This window comes from Uloborus diversus, chromosome 10, assembly GCF_026930045.1.
Source record: "Uloborus diversus isolate 005 chromosome 10, Udiv.v.3.1, whole genome shotgun sequence".
Classification (NCBI taxonomy): domain Eukaryota; kingdom Metazoa; phylum Arthropoda; class Arachnida; order Araneae; family Uloboridae; genus Uloborus; species Uloborus diversus.
In genome coordinates, this window is record NC_072740.1 from 123,794,075 (window position 1) to 123,809,050 (window position 14,976).

Genomic DNA, 14,976 nt, shown 5'->3' on the forward strand with positions numbered 1-14,976 from the left:
GTAATGCTCCGTTTTTTCTTTAAAACCTAAAAAGATTTCAATTTCCCAAAATTTTTGTCCCTTGTTTTCTTTTTCTTTCAATTTTCTCCTTTGAATCTTCATCCTCCATGATATCTGCCAAAAATGTATGTAGGAAAACATGCCAACGACATCACACACATGGTTTGCCGAAAATTTCATGTCTTGTTTGAGATTTCAATCTTTTTTCATCCTGCAAATATTTCAGCTATTTTTTTAGTTGGAAGATTTTCTACCATATGCAAGCTTATTTCTTATTTTAATCATTGTTTCATTTGTATTTTTATTTCTTAAATTTATTTTAGAAAAAACTGCAAAAGTCAATCAAAAAATGTGGTCCTACTCCCAGTCTCGGATTTTAATGAAACTTGGCATGGTTACTATTTTATGCATTTAAGAATGCATGCAAAATATTTATGGTAAATCTTACATGGTTTAGGCTTTACAGCATGCTAATTTTTTGGGGGAGATTTCATGATTAAATTAGGCAAATTTCAGGTTGTTCTTTTGATCCTAAAGTCATATTATAAAGTTTTTAAAACCAAATTTTTTTGTTCCAATGCAAGACAAAAAGATAACCAATCATTCATAGATGTATATATTTATTTATTTACAATTCTTGCCATGAAAAGTATGTTCTTCCTCATAAGGAAAACTTAGATTTTTCACTCTATTGTTATTTTTTATTTTACAAACAAACCTAATTTTAAAATTTTCATTCTCATTTTCAATACCATGAATTCAAATTTTTTTTTTTATTATAAAAGGTCATTTTCTCTAAGGAAAATGAAAAAATGATATTATTGAATGATGCAGCCAAGATTGAAATCTGGCTCCTTCAACCCTTTATTCAAAGACTTGGGGCTCAGAAATTGCTGCCTCTCTTTCAAAATTTAAATTTAAATAGAAATAAACAAACTTGTTAGAGATGGTGCAATGCAGCAAATTTGTACAAAATTGGAATGTTAGTAAGTGGCAAATGAATAGCTAACCTATGCTAAAAACTTTATAATAGAATGCTTTTATATACAACTAATTTTCTAACTCAATAGTTATTGTCATTTTCCTGATTTTTTTTTTTTTTTTTTTGTAACAGAAATTTGAGAAATGAATACTATGCTTTAAGAACAATATGCACCATGTGTACTACCTAACTATTTCAAACATAATTAATGTGGGAAAACCTTTGTATTACCTTTGAAACTGTAAATTATCCATTTTTGTTGAATTTTTGAATATCATGGCCTCCTGGACTATTTTGATGCAGTGTTGAATATAATCCCTTTTCCGCAGGATTTTACAAAACTTTTTTGGATTTCCTCCTTTTTGCTCTCAGACCACTCATTCCTGGCAGACTATTGGAGAACAAATAGGGGTGCAGGGGTAACTCCCCTGTTAATTCCTTTAATTAATGTCCCTCTAAATGCAGTTTTATGCTCACTTTGGTCACTTTAAAGGGAGGATATGACCCCTCTGGATCTGCACTTGAAGGAATGGTTCTGTTAATGATTTTTTTTTTTTTTTTTGAGTTATTATTGAACTTGAATAAGTATGTTGCATAAATTTGAATAAATGCTTTGCTTGAACTCGAATAAATGTTTTTTGATCTAGAACAAATGCTAATGAAAAATATTTGTGCATTAAAAAAATGAGACATCCGCTGAGACTAAGCTTTATCATATCTTTTGCAATTGAAATTAATTTGTGACTGGGTCTTTTTTTGAAGGAGCATAGTGTATAACATATTTATAAATTTGTTCTCTTCATTGCCAAAAAATCCTTGTTTATCTTTGTGTATTAATTGCATTTTTTTTCTACATTCCAATAATTATAGAGTATGAAAAACTAATTTCGAAGTTTATGCAGAAAGATGATTGGTACTTTTGGGTTAGCATGAGTAGTGGTCAAATAACAATGCCAACATTCCAGTCTCTTGAAGCATTTTGGCCTGGACTTTTGGTATGTTAAATTTGTATATAATAAAGCTTTTGATGATATGATTTGCTCAATTTTCATACAATGCTATTTTGTTTTAGACCCTAGTAGGAGACATTGAGCAAGCTGTCAAGACCCTGTACAACTATCATCAGATTTGGAAGCAGTATGGCTTTACACCTGAAATTTATGATGTTTCCCATAATAATGCTAAAAGAGAAAATTATCCTCTTAGACCAGGTAATTTAGCTATCTTTTGGTGATCAGTACCTTTCTTTTGGTGCACAGTACCTTTCTTTTGGTACACAGCACCTTGGTGCACAGGTGCTTTTGGTGCACTTCTGTTTTACATTTAGTATAAATTATTGTAAAGCAAATTTTCTACTGCTTTATAAATCCGAATTTTTTTATGCAATGATAGCCCTCCCCCTTCCCTCCCTTTTTATGAAATTCAATCTTGTGCAAGTTAACACTTGCAAGTTATTTACAGTTCTTAAATGTACTTAATATTCTAGAAAATGATTTTATTTCTTAAAGATTTTGTAGCTCTTCAAAAATGACATATTAGTTAGAATTATTTTTGTTATGTCCTTTTTTAAGTGATCACTGTGCATGAAAATTTAAAACTACCTTTAAAAAGGAAAAGGAAATTATTCTAAAAGTGTTAGCATCAGATAGTGTTGCTATTTGAAATTGTACTTATGATATTTTGTTGCTACCAGAGAAAGAAATGTTTCTAATTAAAACTGCAGTTCTTATATTTTTTTACAAAAAGAATTATATTTCATTCAGTTTACTATGGTTTAAAAACATATGAGGCAGTTAGAAGTAAAGGGATGTAAGTGGACATTTTCAAGTTTTATGTAAAACGTGTATAAAGATTACATCCTTGGTGGGCTTTCACTGAATTTTTTTTCTAAATCATGCTGTACAGCAGCACCTACCAGGGCTACTATTACTATTTCTTGCCCCAAGACAGAGGAAGGGGTCACCTGCCATTTTTACTGGTTATCTCAAAGTTTTTAATTTTGCCACTTGCATCCCCTTGCTTCTCACTACTTCATATGTGGACAGATATGTTGCTTACAGAGCTTTCCAAAAATGCAAAAGATTTACAAAGAAAAAATGAAGTAGGTTAAAATGTGAAGGACTTAAAACTAATGAATCTGGATTAATTATATTATAATCTTTTTTTAGTTTACATCAATAAGTATTTAAATAATATATTTAATTATATATTCCTGAGTCCACTAACAATTTCTTTGATTATAGGTTAGAGTAATAAATAAGGATACATTGGTGACTTCGGAACGGCTGCTGCTGTATTAAAAAAAATACTAGTTAGCTATAAGTAAAGTAGAGTCATGGGCCATTAAATAAAATCACCCGCAGGACAACTTGGTAAAAATCTGCAGAGTTAGCATTCTTATCTGGAACACAGAACAAAGTGGGGGAAAAACGTAATTTGCAAAGTTGTAGAGCATGAGTTAAGTCTGAAAAGACACCTTGTGGACATTAATGTGAAGAATAGAATTCTTAAAACATGCACTTCTTTTTTCATTATTTACAACCCTGTGATATAGGGAAAAAATAATTATACCATTAATTCCTTTATTTGACATAGCAGTGTCATATTTTTCCACAAAGGTGATCATTTGTCCTTCCGCTTAATTTTTGTGATGTCAGTTACAAAAAAAAAAAATCAACTGTTTTGTTCTTTGCATTAATTGATGTTTTTTGGTAATAAATCAGTGATGCTGTTTAACTTAGTAAATTGCTTTTTCTCCTTTTTCATTCAAATCTGGAATTTTAACTTCAGTTTTCTACCAGGTGGCTTCATTAATGTTTTAATTCAGTTAGGCATGGTTACTTTGTTGTACCAGAGCTAGCAATGAAAACAGTCGGAAAAAAAAAACCCCGGAAAATTTTGGAAAAAAAAAATACTTTTTTTCCAAAAAGGTTTATTTCTACTCAGGAAAAATTGAAAAAAAATAATTTTTTCAACTTTTCAAGAAGTTTTAATTGAAATTTTCAGCAAAAAGTGACTAGATATTTCTCATACTTAAATTATGATGCAATTTTTGCCCCCCCCCCCCCCCTCCCCTTGTTTGTTAAAATACTGTCTAACTTTGATAATGCAAGTTGATGGATGATAACATACTTTGCATATAGATTAAAAAAACATTTAATACTTTTTGTAAAAAAAAATGTTAGAAGAATTTATTTTCCTTCATAAAGCAAACAAGCATAACTTTAATCACAGAACTATGTTTCTGCTGACTGTGCGAACCAAATGTACAGGGTGCAGCAGCAATTTTCCATGTAATTTTATTAAAAATAAATAAATTAACAAAACACAAAAAATGATAAGATGAGAAGATCTTTGGCAATCAATAAATTAATTGGTTTAAAACCGGTCGCCTATTGAAGTAATACTACTACTACTTATTGAAATTTTCATTCAAGGGTTCAAGTCCTTTAATCAATCCTATTCCCTACAAAGAAATTGATTTAAAGAGTCCAAACTTATGTGTAGTTTAGGGTAGACCTTTGATTTTAAAACAGTCCATACAGTGTAATAAATGGGATTAAGGTCAAAGCAGGTAAAGCGTCCACTCTAAAGATGATATCATGTCAAAAACAATGAGCTTTGAACCACTCTTGTCTTTTTGACCTATTAACTGGTGTGGATTCAAACTGAAATGTTCAGTCTACATTAGTGTGCTGAAGCGCTCTTAGGTTCACAGAAGTAAAACGGCTTCTAAAATGTCCTTCTGGTACACTTTTAGATTCATTTTATGGCCCTCATCCACAAAAAACCAGAGAATTTTCGTCACTTGTGCTGATTCCATCACAGACAAAGCCTGACTTCAGATTTTGGCGATGTTTAACATTTTCTAAGGTGCTTGGAGTGTTTACAGACCAAATCCTATTGTTATGGGGGTCATGAGCTGGTTGAACAGTAAATCAATGAAAGCGTGGACTTGCGGCCCGTCTCAAACGTTTCTGGCATCTTTGGGGTCATACAAATGCCTGAACTGTTTGGAACTCATAAAACTTCTGTTTGAGCTGTTTTTACCCTTACTCGCACTTATCCATCAAATTCCTGTCTTAGGAATAACTTCTCTCGTGGAAACCCAAGGATTTTTTTCATTGAATGAGTTCAATTATATGACCTGACGGTTAACTGAAATGTTCACTGATAGTTTTTGTACACTTTCCGGACATTGACTCTCATTTCCAAGCCAGATGAAGCAGCATACCACATCAAATACTGTCTGCCGAGGCACAACAAGCAAACGAACTGTCATTCTACTTGATTAAGCAACTTTAAAATAGCAGATCTTTTGCTTAAAATTGTTAGAAAGCAGAAAAACAATACATAAACTACGAGATATATTGTAAATTATTTTCGTATAAAATGAGAGACAAAAATAAATAAGACACTCATTAAAATGAAATTATTTTACTTCCATTCAATGATGCAATCATTGTTCAAGGTCTTATTTTTTTTTTTTTTTGCTGCACCCTGTATACTGCTGTGCTAAGCATAAAAGTGGAATCTGCAGTTGAGCTGAAGCTGAGATATTGTGTTTTAAAGTTTGGCTCTTCCATATATTTGATTCAGATGTCATTTTCTTTCTTTATTTATTTATTTATTTATTTATTGCAGTTTCTTAAAAAAATAGTTCCTGATCAAATGACCCTAAAACATTTTATCTATTAAGCAAAATACGAAACGGAGAAAAATTTGGTTGTAATTACTTAGTTTTGTTCAAAAGTGCAGGTATGACTACTTTTACTACTGTGTTTAGCATGGCCGTATGAATAAACTGAAACTCCGGTTTAAGTTTTGGTTTAGCTTCAGAAACCATTATGCAGTTTTGGTCCGGGATTTCGGCTGGAAAGAAAAAGAAAAACCAATTTAATTTTGATTTGGACTTAGATTAGATTGGAAAAAATCAAAACTCAATAGCTTTCATTTTCAGTCACTAAAGTTAGTCTGCAAGGAAGGGAAATCATAGTTATTATTCTTTCAAACAATATCAGTCATGTTTGAAAGTCAATAATTACTATTTATCATTTCAAGTTTCTTAGGAAACCTGAAATAGAAAATGTAATTGTTATGATTCAACACGCTTTACTCAATATTATTGGTTGAACGACGACTTGACTTATTTATAATGTTTGACCAAGAAAGCTCTCAGTTTTATAACAGAAAGGCTATTTTTTTGGAATTAAACATACCTTTATGTGTACTTCTGTCAATCAGAAGAGGAAGATGTGTGGATTGCATATATTTTTTTATGCTTAACCCCTTATATGTTCCAAGAAACACAGAGCTATTAAGAAACCCTATTTTTATTCATAAACAAATCAATTTTTCCATTTTTTCCATTTTTTCTCGAAAAAAACCTGGTAAACTTTTTTTTTCCATTTCAAAATTAACGGAAATTTTACATCTCTAACCTGAGCTCCACTTTTAAGAAGCTGCAGTCATTCCAATGTTAAGGGGTGTTGAGCTGGCAAAGGACTTAAGCGAGCATACTGTATGTAAAATGAGTCAGTAAGAATTTTATTAGCAAAGATATTTTTTAATGTCTTTGTATATTGAAAATCTGATCAAATTTTTAACAATAAAGTATAACTTTGATTTAACAATTTGCTCAATTTAATGATGCATTTCACTGATCCGGGTTTGATTGTATCTAATATCTATGCTCAGTAAGTAACCACCCTACAACCAGGGCTAAGGCAGAAATACATGAAATACACTGCCAGCTCAGTCAATTCCAGCCGAGAACTGCAGTTTCGTGCTTATCAGCCCAGCATAGGAGTGACTGATCTAGAGGTTCAAAACCTCTTAAGGAAGCCAAGAGTGCCAAACAAACTGGTAGCTAATACAGAATTTGCACTGACCAGACGACTATAGGGCGGAAACTTACTGAATATACCTGCCTTGCCTTCAACATTGGAGTTGAACCAAACCATTGCTTCGGTCACTCATCTAGTCAGTGCTAATTCTGTATTAGCTACCAGTTTGCTTGGCACTCTTGGCTTCCTTAAGAGGTTTTCTACCTCCAGCTCAGTCACTCCTATGCCGGGCTGATGAGTGCTAATAAGCATGAAACTGCAGTCATCGGCTGGAATTGACTGAGCTGGCGGTGTATTTCATGTAATGTCTGTGCTCCTCAGTTTAACAATATCCTTGATTTAACGATAAGTTTTTCCAGTCCCTTAACAATTGTTAAATCCAGGTTATACTGTAATATTTATTTTAATTGAGATTGTCGGGGAAAATTGAGAATTTTCTCATTTTGGTTGCCCATTAACTTGAAAAATATCCAAGATGCATTGGCTGTAACTTTAATTTTTTGTGTATTATGTTTGCAGATTTCTTCAAATTACTGCATAGTTGTTTGTTGAAAGACATTAGTCTTTTCTTATAGTACATCAAGCAAATTTGCTTGACCGAATTTGCTACATGCACTACAGGGGGGTTAAATTTCTTTTTTTTTTTACTGGAGGAGAAATTTGCATCCAATCTTTGTTTGGTTCTTTCTTTTATACATTCTAGACTGCCTAACATGCTTTGGATTACTAATTAATTATTATATTATTAACAATATTCTTTTTGTTCAAAATGTAGTTGTATGAATTCATCTATTGCATTTTGAACAGATGAAATCATACAACTACGACATCGAATACAACTATTTTTTTTCTTTCAGACTTTATGTATGGGTCTCTTCAGTTCCCCCCCCTTAAATATTTTATTATTATTATTATTATTTTAATTTAACACGGAAAATTTCTTATATTCAATTTTTTTTTATTTTTGTTTAAAATAGTACTTTGCTGATTACACCCTTTTTTTTTCATAAATATTGAAGAATTTTACATTCATTGTAATTAATAAATATATATATTTTTCTTTTGCTCAAAGATTTGAGAGTGCTGTCATTTGCTCATTTTTTGATAATCAGTCATTTGAAAGCAATATACTGAAGCTGAGTTATGTTTGCTGACGTTTCTTAAAAATGTTTTTCTATATTTCAGAGCTAATAGAAAGTGTCATGTATTTATATTCGGCAACAAAAGATCAACATTTGCTTGAAATTGGTGTGGATATATTGGAATCAATTGAACACAGTGCAAAAACAGATTGTGGTTATGCTACTGTAAGTATATTAGTACTGTTACAAATTCTGTAAATAGTAATTATTTTTATGATTAATTTGTTGCAATCTAGCTAAATTTGGTATTTATTCCATTATTTTGCCTCTAAAATCATCTTAGTAATGTAACTTGTAAATAGCTTTTTGTAATGTACATACAACCTCCTAACATTTGACTGAAGTATACGGTCCCCGGATAACATTTGTGAATGGAGTAAAAAGAAAATACGAGAAGCATTTCGAATTTTGTCGAAACTTCTCTAGAATTTATAAATAGCCTCTGCGCGTGATAAAGTTTTAGTTTTGCTTTTTTTTTGAACTGTCTGAGCCGTTAGCTCTGTTATTGTGCCTTCACACTCTTTTCGTGTATTTGGATGTAAATATGTGTGTAACCGTTGAGTTTACGGTGTTAATTGATTTTTGCCTAATTGCTATGGTTGATTTAGCAGTTGCAACTACATTTCCTGTATATAGGTGTAAATAAATCTCCTGTGCTTTTCTCAAGAACTGTGTCATCATTTCAAGAAAGTTTGAAGTTGTATCACAAACTCTTAACAGTACTATGCCAACAATAATGTATTTTTCACTTAAGTCTTTGATATGTTGATTCTTAATAGCTTTTAAAAGTATGTCTGATTTTCTTGTTGACTTAGAATCTAAAATTATCTTTATATTGTATATAATTTAAATTTTAGTCTTTTGTCTCTTAAAAGTCCCAATAATTTGTATGCAATCAGTGTTTCAAAAAATTTTAGCTTTAAAAATCACATCTTTGAATTTCTCTCCTGTGGTTACGCACCAATCAACAGTCAGATTTTAATGTTGTGTGCAAAATCTGAATTTTATTACAAAACCTAAGTATTAGTGAACTTTCATTCCCATTTTTGTTTGTTTTTACATTCTGTACTTAACCATGTATTTTCTGTACATTTGTATTGTTTTTGAAGCATGTAGGGGAATGTGGGGCAGAGTGAAATAGTGAAATATTTACTCTGCTTTTAGTTCCACCTATCTAACATCATTTGAACTATGTGGTAGCACATGTACTCTATTCCAGTCAGGAAAAAATATGCTGCTGAAAATTATAGCATATGACAATGTAGGCAATTTTTAAAAATTGATACTCATGTTGTGATATTTTCAGGGTGTCTGTGCATATGGAAAGAAATGGATTATGACTATGATCAAAAATGTTCATGAAAAGTCATGATTTTCAGTAAAAAATGCTCAAAAGTCATGGAAACTGACATCTGGCATGGGCCCCCGTATGCAAAATTTTACGGGGGGGGGGGGGGGGGGGCTCAGATATTTTCCTTATGGTTTAGTAGGATATTTTCCCCATAGACACTGATTTCAGTACAGATTAGAATTATTAGTTTGACATTTTTAATAAATTATTCATTAATGGCTGGAGAAGAAATGTTTTTACATTTTTGCAAAGAAAAAAGTACTAAAAGCAAGGAAGTTCTAATTTCTAAGGGGGGAGAGGCTTGCCCCCCCCCCCATGCCCCCTATATAGGCGCCCTTGACATCTGATCATGGATTTTGGGTTCAAGGGTATGCATATTTTTCAAACTCTACAAACTAGGTGCAAAATTTACGCATCTTAGCCGTTTCCTACGCTTTTACCCGTCAGTCTCGATTTTTCATGCATTTCGAAATCCGATTTCATCTTCTGCTATAATACTCGCTCGGTTTTCTTAACTATGTTATTCTATCATTTGGACGTTTATAATTTTGTTTTTAGCATTATTTTTAACCTTCTTATTTGTCTAACTATGTAGTTGAAGACATATTTTGGGGGCTTATTTCTATTTTTTCTGCTCTCATTTGACTAAAAAATTTTAAGGCATTTGCATCTGAGTTGATTCAAGAAAGGCATAAAAATTATCATTAATTTTCAGCAGTGTTTTAAGTTAATGAACATTTTAGAAAATAAAATTGGTCTAAGGAATTATTTAAGGACGTTTTATGACATTGATAAAATACAGAAATCAGGGAATTTTCAATCGGAATTTTTTTTAATATTTGTAGCCTATCCTTAAACTTTGGCAGTAGTATTTCTGGTAATCAATTATAAGATAATGGCCGCTTTACTTATCAGATATTACCATTAAAATAAAATATTAAATGAAAGTACTTTAATTTAATATTTTACTTTTATTATTTTTAGTTTGTTTATTGTAATCATAATTTTAGTATTTACTAAATTTTTGCTAGTCTTAGATATTTTTAGAAAACTACTAGCTTTAAAAAATAATAAATTTTAGATTCATAAAATAAAAAGATTTATTTTAAAAAATGCAAAAGAAAAATATGAAGCTTAAATGCTTTGCTGTTCACCAGTAGTTTTACATCATTTTTGCTGCATATTTGAAGCTTCTTTTATTTTGAAAAATTATTGTGTGTCACATCAGATTTTTTTTTGGAGAAAAAGTGATAAATTTGTTTTCATGTAAATTCTCACTAAAATAAAAAAAAAAATGTATGGTTTATTGAAATTCGAAAAATATTTCCAGAAATTTTTGATTGATAAATATGTCCTTGGTAGCAAAATAATTAAGTTGAAACTCTGATTATTTCATGTGCATCACGATTCATTGTTGCATAAATTGTTTTTAATTGAAGTCCAGAAATGGTAATTATAAGACACCTTTGATGACATTAAGGTAAAGGATGGGGTTCAGTATACACTTCTCCAGAATTTTTTAAAAATGGGGATTTAAAAAAAATACTTAATTTGAGAGGATCTTTCATGATGTCAGGGACCAGAGGTTTGGGAATTTATAAAAGGGTAAATTTCCGAAGTCAATCGCCCCCTTCTTGAATTAATTTCTGAATCGTTCTTGGTTTGACTGTTTCTATAATCTATGAATTGAACATCTGCATCATAAGCTCTTTTTTTTTTATTGAAAAGATGGTTCCTTGTAACCACAACACATGTGTCTGGAAGTCCTAGTGGTATTTGTGCAAGTTTCATGTTATATAGTCTTTGTACTTTTTACACTAAACTAAACATTTTAACTACAATAATCCATTTGCATTGACAAAGCAGAACCACTCTCTTCTGTGCATTCACTATGCATTCACTAAGCACATTAAGAAACTCACTCTGCTTGAGCAGATTTTTGAGAGCAGCAAACTCACTCAGCCTTTAAGTGACTCTGTTTGGTCTATACAAATGAAGAGTAAGGTTGTTAATTGTATAATTGTAAAACCTAATGGAACAATGCCTGTTACTGTGCTTCTGTTTTTTTTTTTTTTTCATATTTTCAAAACTTTTTTTGCTGCTTACATTTCAATATTTTTATATCTTTTAATTTATGTTTCAGATCAAAAATGTTATGGATCATAAAATTGAAGATAGAATGGAATCTTTCTTTCTGGCTGAAACAACGAAGTACTTATATCTTCTTTTTGATCCTGAAAATTTTATTCACAATAATGGTTCTTGTGGAGAAATTATTCAAATGGCTGGTGGATACTGCGTAATTGGGGCAGGTGGCTATATCTTTAATACGGAAGCTCATCCAATTGATATTGGTGCTGTGTATTGTTGTAGTGGAAAGCACCAAGATCATCAGCTGTTGCTGTATGATTTTCAGAAAACTATGGATTTACATTCCTTGCTAGAAATTCGCCGTAAACATGATTTCTTTAAAGTGTTTCGACAAAAGAGCAACTTTAAGTCAAAAAATAAAAAGACAAAACAAAGAGAGGAAAAAGTAAGCTCTAATTTATTCCTTCCAGATGCAAAAAATACTGTAGATGCATCAGTATCTTCTGTTTCTGTCAGTCATAGTGAAAGTGAGAGAACTAATGAAAATGAGTCTAATTTAGCACAGGATGATGCATCTCTCTTGAATAGTTTTCAGCAAGAGAGTGATGTTCATCAAAGCTATGTAGAACAGTTGAGTTCGTCAGACTCATTTGATAAACTTGAAAATTTTTCAGATCTTTCAAGTAATCAAAATTCTGAAGTGTTGAATAATGCAGATAATGAATACCAACTGCAGTCTGTTACTGAGGAACAACTGAACGACTCCCTTGAAGGTACTCAGGTAACTGAAGATGAGGTTGTAACTGAGCCAGCAAGTGAAATTGATTCCTCAAAATTAAATGATGGGAAAGGGTTTGAAGACAGTTTTAGTGAAATATATGATGAAAGTTTTAATGATTATGAGCTGTTATCATGCCCAGCTCAACCATACACTTCACGAATAAATTTAATGGGTGAAATGTTTAATATTTAGAGGGTTTTAACACAACTTTTAAAATTGTTTATGTGTACATTGTTCAAATTGAGTTGTTTTGTTTTTATACCTATAACTGTTTGTATAGCTATTGCAGAATGATGACAAAAGTTATTCTTAAATTTATGTGCTAAAAAAACTAAATATATATAAATGATTAATGAAATGTTTCCATGATTTTAAATTTCTTCAGACTTGAAAATAAAAGTTTAATGTTTTTTTCTGTTGATGTGATTCCAAATGAAATCACTGAATATGCCACTAAGTGTAATCTTGGAGCATGAATTACAATTTTCTACTAAAGCCAAATGAATCACTAAAGATTTTTGCTCTAAAATTTCTTATTCTCCCTCTCTCTTTATATACATATATTAATGAATGTAACAAATAGAGATTTGATTAAAAATTCTAATACTGAATGTTTAGCCAAAACAATTAGGCCAAATACTGAATAAGATAAAAATCACATTTGTGCTAAAAAGTAAAATAAGAAGCAACAACCTTAAAAAACACAAATTGCAGATTACTGCAGACAAATGTTTTGGCGTTACAAGAAATGCATTTTTCAATTCAAAAGAGTTGAGTTTATGTATGAAAATACATTCGACCAAAGCTTTTGTGTGTTAGTTAAAATGGCAGTTTCAAGTAACAGTAAGTACCATTGAATTTGCGCAGCTGCTTCATTTCTGCTGCTGACATTGTGTAGATATGAAGAATACTTAAACAACTTTTGAATTATTGCAGTATCTATGGAAAATGTATTGGTAGAATATTAGTACAGTTTTTGGTAGCATGATCTGTGAGAACTATAAGTTATGTGGCAATTCTTTTGTTAGTTTCCAAACAAGTAATTTTTTTTTTTTTTTTTTTTGCATCCTCCACAATCAGAAAAGTGTCTATTGTTATTCCAATAGCTTGTTCACCCTATCATTGCAAATGAGAACAAATATTATGTATTCATTCCTTTGATTGCATGCTTCATTTGAAATATTGCAAGCTCAGACTCTTTGCCTTCATTCAACTTAGCACTACCACCTTCTTATAATGAATATTCAATGATGAAACTGATTTATGTATCTATGCAAATGGAGCATTTGAAGTTAGTGTGCAATTTTATGTTTCCTGCAAATAGTAGTAAAAGAACTAAAATTACCTACATAATGTCTAAATACTTAAAAAATATATTTTTGTTATGCAGTAAACGTGTTCCTTGCCACTATATTTTATAGATTAGAAAGAAATATAGCGATATTTTTGTGAAAAGAAACTTAAGTGCTATTAGTGTAATTACTGTTTTTGAAAATTACTTGTTCATACTCAAGAAACAAAACAGTTCTTTGTTTCACCACAATGTTCAGTCTTAATACATGGAAATTTTAAGTTTAGAAAACTTTTCAATTTCATGTCAATGCACTTCCATTCATTAAATGTATGAAAATTGTGTTGATAAATCTTTGCTTTTCTATTTTCATGTTTGGTGTGTCATCTTATTTTTGATCTCATTGAACTACTTGTTTCTCTTTGCAGTTGGTTCGGACATTAAGTTTTCAATTGTTAATTTATGTCTGGTTCCCAACCTGGGGATAATTATCTCCAAAGGGGTAGAATGAGATTTTCTGAGGTGTAAAAATAAGTACAAGGATTGAGTGAGTCACTCTTCAGCCACAAAACAAAATCATTAAAAAAACATGCCCACCCATTTTAACATTACCTTTTTTACATTTGTTTCCCTTTTTAACATTACCTTTAAATCAATGTGTGTTTGCTTTGCATCTTTCTCCAGTGGGTTTTTTTGTATCTTGAAAATGAGCTAATAAAAAAAAATCCACTACCATATTCATTTTTCTCGACCCAAAATTAGTAGGAATTGACTATTTAAAACCAGGATGCGGACAAAAGGTTCTTTTTTGTTGACTATTGTTATCTAAAAAGAACTCCTACACAGTTTTGTTTCTTTGAAGGCAAATGATCTCAACTGTAATTTCCTTCTGATGCTATGAAAAATTCTGATTACCAATTCTCAGAGAGGAAATGCCAATATGTTTGAATCTAGTTTTTGTTATACAAATTGAATGTCTTTATTTTTTGTTCTTGTTGAGAAATAAATCACGGCTTTATTATTATTATTTTTCCCTACTATTTATTTCTGTCCTAAAAAATTTGGGATTTTGTGGTGTTTACAGAAAAATGAATCCATGGTGCCTTCCAGTTTTCCTCTAAGTACTAGGCCTAACTTATTTAAACTTGTATATGAAGTTAACTAGTAAGTGTGCTTCCAAATGCTAATGTGCCACTAGAACTGTTTTTGTGCAATTTTGGCTATTGTTGAGGTTAAAGTACTATTTATTTCAGCTATACATTCAACACATTCCTTATTGTTAGTTTTAAGCAGTATTTAGTAATAATTGCTTGATATTTCTGGGTGAAACATTGTTTCTTACTTTTTGAATTCTAGCTCAGTAGTGAATTTCTGCACTGATATGGGACTGCCATTTAGATATATAAATATAATCTATTAATATGATTTTTTTTACGGATGAAATATATAAAACTGATTATGAAAATGATACTATATTGTATTTAATTACAAC

The 14,976-nt window shown here is 30.9% G+C and overlaps 1 protein-coding gene across 1 annotated transcript in view; it reads left to right on the forward strand.

The window, feature by feature from the left end:
- LOC129231165 (ER degradation-enhancing alpha-mannosidase-like protein 2) overlaps positions 1-12,385 on the forward strand; it is a 38,734-nt gene extending 26,349 nt beyond the window's left edge. Inside the window, exons 6-9 of the mRNA XM_054865413.1 lie at positions 1,853-1,977; positions 2,055-2,193; positions 8,014-8,135; positions 11,465-12,385. Of these exons, the coding sequence (XP_054721388.1) occupies positions 1,853-1,977; positions 2,055-2,193; positions 8,014-8,135; positions 11,465-12,385 (1,307 nt within the window). The remainder of the gene's footprint in view (positions 1-1,852; positions 1,978-2,054; positions 2,194-8,013; positions 8,136-11,464) is intronic.
- The last annotated feature ends 2,591 nt before the right edge of the window (positions 12,386-14,976 follow it).